This window comes from Olea europaea, unplaced genomic scaffold (genome assembly GCF_002742605.1).
Source record: "Olea europaea var. sylvestris unplaced genomic scaffold, O_europaea_v1 scaffold963, whole genome shotgun sequence".
NCBI lineage: Eukaryota > Viridiplantae > Streptophyta > Magnoliopsida > Lamiales > Oleaceae > Olea > Olea europaea.
Window position 1 is genome coordinate 430,356 of NW_019268131.1, and position 9,648 is coordinate 440,003.

General features: G+C 33.9%; 1 protein-coding gene across 4 annotated transcripts; it reads right to left on the reverse strand.

The window, feature by feature from the left end:
- Positions 1 to 746: 746 nt before the first annotated feature.
- On the reverse strand, positions 747 to 9,499 carry LOC111392693 (clathrin interactor EPSIN 1-like). Of its 4 annotated transcripts, none has more exons than XM_023018087.1 (12): positions 9,325 to 9,499; positions 9,159 to 9,206; positions 9,012 to 9,063; positions 5,250 to 5,329; positions 5,042 to 5,120; positions 4,848 to 4,931; positions 4,586 to 4,731; positions 4,273 to 4,485; positions 3,742 to 3,890; positions 3,187 to 3,380; positions 1,550 to 1,934; positions 747 to 1,155 (listed from the first exon to the last, which is right to left on the reverse strand). In XM_023018087.1, exons 2-12 carry the CDS (start codon positions 9,197 to 9,199, stop codon positions 932 to 934), a joined length of 1,647 nt encoding a protein of 548 aa, XP_022873855.1. In that variant the 5' UTR covers positions 9,200 to 9,206; positions 9,325 to 9,499; the 3' UTR covers positions 747 to 931. The 4 variants fall into 4 exon arrangements, with proteins under 4 accessions (XP_022873855.1, XP_022873854.1, XP_022873856.1 ...); XM_023018086.1 differs by having other exon boundaries at positions 9,159 to 9,221; XM_023018088.1 differs by having other exon boundaries at positions 9,293 to 9,499.
- Positions 9,500 to 9,648: the final 149 nt, after the last annotated feature.

Below are 9,648 nucleotides of genomic sequence, written 5' to 3' on the forward strand. Positions count from 1 at the left end.
TTTTTTTGGGGATAAAATTGAATGTTAGTTTCACTCTTTATATTAATTCCAATTCAAAATGATAAAAATCAATTTACTATTTCACTCCTTATGTTATATTAACTCTAAATCATATGATAAACACTAATTAAATTGGTATTTCAATTATGAGGGTAAATTTAATATTTAAAAATTTCTCCACCATCCCCACTTTTAATATATTGTAGAAGATTAAATGGTATTATCGTTTAATTATTATCACACTTGTATCTTAACTTTTTTTTCTTCAACATATTCTAATTTTTATCATTTAATTGGTCAGAAAATCTTATCTTTAATAATGATTTTCGTCCAAAAATATTGTTAACGTACTTTAAAATGAGAAATAAATATTTAATCACATTTTTGTAATATTATTTGTTTTGCTTATTCAAAAATGCAATTAAAAATGGTCCTTCCGACTCCATTTTAAAGAAAGATTTAGAAAGAAACCATAATCAGGAATACTTTATGTTAATTTGATAATAATAATGTAATTAAAAAAAACTAAAATATAAATGTGATACTGTGTAATGGTGATGAACCTTTCATGTAATTAAAATGTAGTCTAATTATTAAAAATTATAGAGTGAATATATATATAGCCTAATCAAAATTCATTATAAAATAATTTCTCAAAATTTCAAACTGAACACGTCTTCGGTTTTGAGTAACAATTTTTCAGAATAACAAACTAAACGCTCAAAACTGAAAATATACATAAAACAAAAATCAAACTCGCTAAGCTTTTCAATCACATAGAATATAAAAAACCTTTAATATCAGGTAATACACACAATATCGACCCCTTTCTTGTTTATGCAAGCACTTCACAAGCCACCTCAATTCAGTTCTTGGTAAATATTACAAAAGTATGCCGCAAGAAAAATGCACAACACACTAGAAAAGGAACTCATTTTCGAAAGCTACTGAAATCGTATTGTTGGCTGCCTAGGCTTGAGAAGAAGTCGTCCCCGCCTGTTGATGTAGATGTAACCCCAGATTTACCAAGTCCAGACCCACTACCCATGGCTCGACCCATGTACAATGAAGTTATAGGTCCTCTGTCCTTGTCTTCTGATCCATCAGTCAACCCGCCAACAACGCCAACATCTGCTAAGTTAATCTTCTTGGCTGCAAGTATGCGGTATAATACAGAAATCACAAACTTGTTGGGATAGTTATCTAGTGATATGGTGTAAATTCCAAACTTGCCGTGTACTATAATGATAAAGTATGAGCTTAAAAAGTTTGCTTATAAGTAAATAATGAAGTTCTAAAATAACTAACCACGCTATTGGTGAAACATACATAATAATAAGTTACTTATTTTGACAGTAAGGTAAATATTATATAAGAAAATTGTAAGTTATCCAACCATTTTTGGGGACAAGAAGTTACTAAAAAGCAACCCTACTTCTTTTAGCTTACCCAAACATGAGTAAAGATAGCATTGTGTTGATATAAATGTGCAGGTCAATAGTAACTGCTTCAGCAAATAAACTTCTTAAAGACAGCATGGAAAACTTACGTGCAGATATATTTAGATCAATTATTCCACGGCTCAAAGAATCAGCCCATATTCCAGATTTAACTTGAAATGGATCCTTCTTGGGCAGAGGCTTGGTTTCAACTGAAGTTCCATTTCCATTTGCATTGCTTCCATCATTAGCAGAGTGTTCAGTAGATGCTGTTGGTATAGGTTCTATATGGGAAGATAATGAACCAAAAGGGCGGGAATTATCAAAATTGTTCAGTGGTACAGCGGCGAATGGATCGACTGTATTAGTAGTTGAATCAGTGTTTGAAGCATTGTTGTCAGGCTGAGGGGCTGGATCAGGTGCAGCAAAGAAATCATATGTTGAAGTAACAGCAGGAGAAGGGGCAGGCTGGGAAGCAAATAGATCAATGTTGCCCTGTACCAATCGGAAAAATATGGAAAATTAGCAGGATCAAATTAAGCCCCTGTTTGACAACTATTCCTTAAAAACTTTTGTTCTCATATTCATTTTTAACCACAAGTTCTTTAAAAATTCACCATTTAAAAACTAATTATTTCAAATAATAATAAGAATAATAATAATAATAATTTCTGTCAAACAGGGAAACGGACTCAGCAAATTTAGGACATGTTTAATGTAAATTTTTTGAAATAGATTTTGTGAAAAGTCTTATTACTGGCTTGTGTGTGAATGAAAATTTCAAAGAATATATACCAAATATGGGCTTAAGTTCTCTAGCTAAGCATCCAAATTAAAGTGCAACTACCCAATTGAACTAAATTGAAGTACAATTACATGATTGACTGACACTAGTGAAGTAGATACTGCGAATGGAATTAAAATAAAATAAAATAAAATAAAAATTGCAACCCACAATTACAATGGTAATCAATCATCTGATAAAAAGCAATAAACATTTTCCTAGAAGCCACATAACCCTATATTTTCTAACCAACGCTACTCAGGTTCTGAATAGAACATTTGGGGGCAGCTTCAATCCTCTTCTTATGATTTACAAACCTGATTTAAATGCAAAGCTTTCTTAATTCAGAGAAACTTTCACATTAGATAGCCACCTGCATACCATGTCTTCTAAGTTTCAGTGCCTCTAGCAAGCACAATTCATTGGCATAGAATGACCTCAAGTGACACCACTTATACCCAAACAAATAAATGTATACGAAATAACCCTTTGGGTAAGAAGGGATGAGAGGATAAAAAGAACCTAGAAGAAACATATTGTACACCTCCCCCCAAAACAAAATGAAAGGAAGGGAGGGAGGGATGAATGAAGGAAAACCAATAACAAGAAAGAAATAAAAAGGTTCATAGAAATAATTAACCAGTGGCGAAATTACAAAATCCCGGGAATGGTGGGGGGGGGGGGGCATATAAAATGCACAAGTTCTTATTGAAGGTTTTTCTACTCAAATCACACATGAATAAAAATATTAAGAGTTAAATATAGTTGTTCCTTGTTGAAAAGAAATCTCAAAATATCACTAGAACGGGATATGCCAACCTGCATGTGCACAAATGATGTGTGCAATTAAAACATAATCTCAAATGAAGTATTACATGGTAGTTTCCATTATCGTAATTTTTAAATCTCAGATCAATTTAAGCAGAGGCCAAACTCATTTTTGGCTGCTGGTGGCGAACTTACCTGAGGTTCAGGGGCTATCCCTGCTTCTGACTGGGGTGTTGCTGATACAAAATCGGCATCAGCAAATAAATCGATCTCTGATGTATCATTGTTCAAATCAGACTTAGCCATTGGAATGGGTATTGGTGAATCCAAAAGATCACTCATCAAATCTTGCCCAAAATGATCCGCTTGGTTACTTCTAGCAGAAGTCTCTGTTCATAAAAAATTTACAGGAAAAATAAGTTTCAAACCATTTATGAAAAATTCTTCGCTAGTTTCAATAGTCTAGAAGATCATAACATTAGGACCTAGTTCCTATAGCCTCTCTAGCAGAAAACTCATCATGGAACTGTAACTTCAGAGTTTAACCATGCTAAGCTAAGAACTGCTAACAAATGGTATGGATCCGTCTATAACACGATTCAAAAATTTCAGTTGTGTTAACATAGATATAATCAATACGTGTGTGTACAAGATATAACTGGTTTTCTTTTCTTTTTTGAATGCCTGAGTCAGGACCAAACGTGAGCCTTTCTGAATGTTCTAAAAATAATAAAAGTAAAGAGTACTTACTAGCACTAGACATTCCACGAGGATCAAAATCTTCATCATCGTTCGACGCCACACTTGAGCTTTGTGTAGCTGCTGCAGCATGTTTATCAGGCTTGCTAGTCTTTGTTGATGTTTTTGAAGCACCAGAAGCTACAGAGTCTTGATCCTTGCTGCAAAAGGACCTCAAAATTAAGAGTGGGATAAGCAGTGTGCATATATAGCCTAAACATCCACTTGTCATTCACAGATGTACTTATGCAAGTCGATCAAGGCCCCAAAAAGGAAATGGCTAAATGACAGATTAATCCCCCAGCCCCAGAAAAGAAAATTAAAACACACACCCATTGGTACTTATTGGTCCCCAGGCACAGATGAGAAAAGGAAATTAAGTTTAAGAAAATTCCAGAAATACTTTTTCAAAAATAAATGGAATGTTTTTGAACAAAAAAGATATCACCTACACATGCACCAATAAACTAGTCATATTAATTAGAATGTTAGAAAAAAAAGGTATTAACCGTGCTGCATCTTAATGGAGGTCAAAACTCAGACCTGCCATAGTGAGAAGGCTCTTTCTTTGATTTAGCAGTCTTCTCAAATTTATCGTCACCATATTTATCCTTCTCATTGTAACTATCCTGATACGTATCATCATCTTTAGTGTTGCCAAAGCCTCCATATCGATCACTACTCTTCCAGCTACTGCTACTAAATGATGCTGTACCTGACTTGTACGTTATTCCGGATGATGAAAGTCCAAAGTACCTAATAAGTGATGGTGTCGCTCATAAGCATAATGCAATAACAAAATTTAGTCTTAAAAGCAATCAAAAATGATTTTAGATCCGGAAAAGCATGAACTTACTTTTCACGATTGGCGGAAGCTTTGTTTCTAACTTCTTGTATTTTGTCTTTGTTATTTAAGAGAGCCACAATTTTTTCCGCCTTTTTTCTCACATTAATTCCAAGATCCTTTCCAGTTGGTTCAACATACTCGAAACTTGCAAGAGACTGGACAAATAGAAGGCAGCACAGGCAGAAAACAATAAGAGTTAAAATAAAGTACAACTAAAGTCATGCACAATATAAAAAAAGTAAAAGAAATGTGGCAGAAATCAGACACATACAGAGATCTGAAAAGTATGCTCTATTATGTCATCGACTGAACGTTCAGATCCATGTGATACTAGATACTCTATAACAGCCAATGCCTACAGATAGAAGTCGTTTAGTGTCAACAAAAAAATCCGAAAATTCCATTTTAACTGTTAAACTACCAGAATAGAGTAGATACGCAGTAGCAAAGCAATCCATTCACTACCTTGTAGACATGACGCCAATTCTTGCCAGTTTCAGTCAATCTAGTCCAGAGAACATTCATGACCATCTGGCATTCAGTGCTGCAAATATCTTAACATATGAGCTATGAGACAGTAAAGCAGATCATCTTAATCGTAAAGAAGTAGCAAGGAAGAAAATGAAAGTTTCATAGAAACTGCAAGAATATCAAATAAGGAATTAAACGTTACAATTTTTTTGTGGCCTCTGCTATCTCTGCCAATGCAGTACCATGAGGACCCCAAGGTTCATCATCCGTTGCATCCAAAACCTTATTCAATTAGAAAAACTTCATCAATGCATATCCATATAGAACATCACCAGAAGAACGCATTGAACTGACATAGATATATAGAGTTATAAAATAATATAATTCTTTCATGCAGACAGATCCCTGGAAAAGGAATCAGGGGAGACAGTTTGATGGCATTTACTGCTTGACACTTCAACTTTCCACAGAAAAATTATGTACTGAACAATCAAAGCATGTTTACAAGAGTACAACATATGCAATGGACAAAATTTTGGTCAGGCATTTAATTGGTTTTCTCTAACTAAATGCCCGTTAACTGTTGTGTCTTCTTTATTTTTTTTCGTATAACTGCATCTTGCCCCAATCTCCATTTCTGAAGAGTTCATAGCACTCTCTCAGGCAAAAACAATTACCATTTACTCCTGTAGCACCAACTTCTTTTAATTGCAGCCATGGGTGAGGGATGGGGTTGAAGTTAATCTGTCAATTATCTAATGCCTTAGAACATGGAGAAAATATCAGTTGGCAATAAAATTTCTGCGAAGAGATCTTTCTCCAGCACTGTTGAGAGTGCAGTGGCAGTTTTCAGATAAAGAATACCTTGAATCAGTTCTAAAATGTAGCTTCAGTAGATTGGATGAATCCTAGAACTCCACCTTAAGAAACCAAGTGATTTTTATGATTAAAAGAAAATTATAAAAACCTTCAATTACTATTTCGCTAGGTAGCATCCCAATATGCAGCCAAGAGGGAACAAATTTACATGCTGATTTAATTGGACAGGTAAAGTAATTAATAGTGCAGAGATAGAACTCCACGACACTACTTTTACGAATAGAATCCCGCTTTACCCCTAAAAAGCAAAGGGTGTGTTTGATTAATATGGAAAATGTCTCCTAAAAGAGAAAATGTTTTGATTGACATGGAAAATGTCTCCTAAAAGAGAAAATGTTTTCCTTGTTTTGAGGAAAACAAAAAGCTAACCCCCCCCCCCCCCCCCCACAAAAAAAAAAAAAAGAAATGTTTTCCTCAAAAGTAAGGAAAACTAGGCATATTTTCAATGGTTGGAAAATATTTTCCTCAGAAAAAATGGCAATCAAACACTTCAAATGTTGGAATATGGGTGGAAAAAGGTCATTTTCCAGGAAAATTTTCCAATCAAACACACCCTAAAAGAAAAATAAAATCTCAGCATGTTCTCAACATGTAATTTACTGGCTTCAATAACTGAATCAGCAAATTCATGCTATTACTGAGTCTCAACAGATATATTCAAAAATTATATCATGAGACATTCAACATTTAATAGGTTTTCTCTAAGTGCCAGTTAACCAATGTGTCTTCTCTATATATATGATTGCATCTTTACAGGTCCCAATCACCATTTATGAAAAGTTCATCGCACTCTCTCAGACAAATACAATTGCTCCTGTAACACCAACTTTTTTACTTTCAGCCACGGGCTGTTTAGGAGAGGATGGGGAGATGAAGTAAATGTGTCGGTTATATAATGCCTTGGAAGTTGGAACATCAGAGAAATATCAGTGGCAAGAAAAATTCAGCGGAGCAGTCTTTTCCTGTAATTGTTGAGCATGCAGTGGCAGTTTTTTGATAAAGAACACCTGGAATCAGTTCGAAAATGTAGCTTTAATAAATTGGATAAATCCTGGAGTTTGTTCTCCTTATTTAGAAGCAGAAGGATTTATAAGTGTTAGGTTTCTATTGTATTGGCAATTCTTTAGACAAAAGGATTAATATAAAAGAGTTGTAAAAGTCAAGGAGATGTTGTAATACAAGTAAAATTATTGAGTCCTAATTATAGCAAAAGAGTTGGAGTTGGTAGTATAGTCCTTGAAGGAGTTCAAGAAGATCACTTATGATCATTGAAATGCAATTAGAAGTCTAAAGGATATCAAAGAGCGGCACAAGTTATGTTCCAAATATTTTGTCGTAACTCGCAATGCATTTTTCATATAGAAAACATTCAAATTTGAACAAGGCTATTTTTAGAAGAATTGTAGCCTTTTGAGTTAACTTTTCAACATATTTTGAATCACTTCAATCGGATATTGGGAGAGGTAGTTTTGATAAAAATACTAATAATTGCTCAGCTGTTGTCGGCCTATAGCTTGAGCGACAGGTCAACGACCAAAATTCTATTTTGTTTCAAACACTTGGTTTTTCAATCCCTTTTCATCCCAAACACTTTCCCCTATATATCCTACCCTATGAACATTCAAAAGTGTAGTCACTCATTATGTTGCCTCTCCATATATCATTCTTGGAAGATCCAAGAGCACATTTAGACCTTGATTTCAATCATTTGGTTCTTGAGATTATAAAACCATATATTTGGAAAAATATCAAATCCTGGACTCCAAAACACCTGACTTTCTTAACACCATAAGGAAAGTACTCTCCCAATTGGACATTGAAAGAGGTGAATTGCAAGAACAGGAAAAGCATAAGAATTGGTTATTCTTGGAATTCCACTTGGAAGAGACAATTGGAGAAGATTGGGAAGCTGATGGAGTCGATAGATCTTGGAGATCACAGAAAAGAGATCGGAAAGTCTAGTGGAATTGACTAGGCAACATCTAACTGTAAAGCTCATTATCTATAGTTTGGTTTCGGAGTTTTTACCCAGTTATGGTTTCTCCGTCAATATATCTAGTGTTATATACTATTTTCTTGCTACGAGCTGTGACATTAAAATATGACTAGAATTGTATGCTTAATCATCTAGAAATAATTAGCCACTAGTTGTTTCCTATTATATGGCCATTAAAAAGAAAAATATGACCGTTATCCATCACATCAAATCACCATATTTGAATTTATATCTCTTGTTTAGGGCCCATAACAACTATATTTTTCATTCTCATTCTTACATTAATGAAAAATAAACAGGGCCTTAATAAGTGACTTGTTGGTTTTGATTGTAAATTTTCCACGTAAGGTCAAACTAATAAATAATCTAGACGTTTAATTTGAGAATCATAGCGTTCCGAAAATTTTAAAAAATGGTATCACGTTCTAGAGCGACTTTACAATAAGATAAAAGTAAACAATAAAAATATTCAACTATTATTTCACTAGGTAGTATCCTAATATGTTGTCAAGAGGGAAGAATTTTGAGTAATGCTATTTAGCTCCACTAGGATTATAATCTCAGTCTATGTGGTGTTTGAAGATAGACTAAATGAAATGTGAAATTAAATGAATCATTTAACTGTACTTATCATTTAATGCTACCTTAGTGTCACATAGACTAACTCCGGTGGGCTAAATAACATTACTCAAGAATTTTATGTGCTGATTTACTCTACAGATAAAGTAATTAATAATGCAACAAAACAATAAAATTCTAACATGCCGCTTTTACGAATAGAATCCACTTTACTCCTGAAAAGTTAAAAGAAAAAATAAAATATACTGAGCTGAAAACAATGTATTCGTGTAGAATAATTCTTGGTGTACCCGGCGCCCCTCTATTAGGGGGGCGCCATGTGTGCATTATGGACATCATAATGTACCCATAGCAAATCCCATTCGTGTAAGGTACTAGTTTCAATAACCTGCAAATTCATACTATTACCGGTTCTCGACAGATATATTCAGATATTACACATTTTGAGAAATACAACTTTCGTCAAAATTAAGATACCAAATATATAATTTATTCAGCTCCATTATTTACCTTCTGTTCGATCTCGGGAACCTTCAACACCTTCAAATTCACCTCCCTCTTTCTGCACAAAACCAAATCACAGACACGTAGACAGATTATATTACTTAATTCTGAGCCAAATAATATTAGATCTGAAAATAGAAAAAACGCACTTACATTTCCCTAACAGTTTGATCGAACGCCTTCATGAAATCCATCTTGAATCTGCCAGAACAGAAACTATCGAGAGAGAGATCAAATTGCGATAATTGAAATGGCGAAATTCAGAATAGAACTATGCATTTATTGACCTGGGATAAATAATTGGAATGGTTGAGATCACCTTTCAGTAAACGGAATGAAAGCGAAAATCCAAAATAAGTGAGTGATTAATCAGATAATTGAAATTTGTGTTTAGAAAATATATGAGGATGACTAATGGAGGTGACGACGATCCTCGTGTTTGATTTGCTTCTTCCTTACGGTTCTGCCCTGCCCCGTTAATTATTTGGTGAAATAATTATTTCATACAATTTAAATATATAAACACCAGAAAAATAAGATAGCGAGAATGGAGGCCGTAACTCAACCCTTTGACGTAACTTCTGAAAAGTCTAACATGAGTTTTTTAAATTCAAAGCTATTTTTTAAAATTAATTTTATAAAA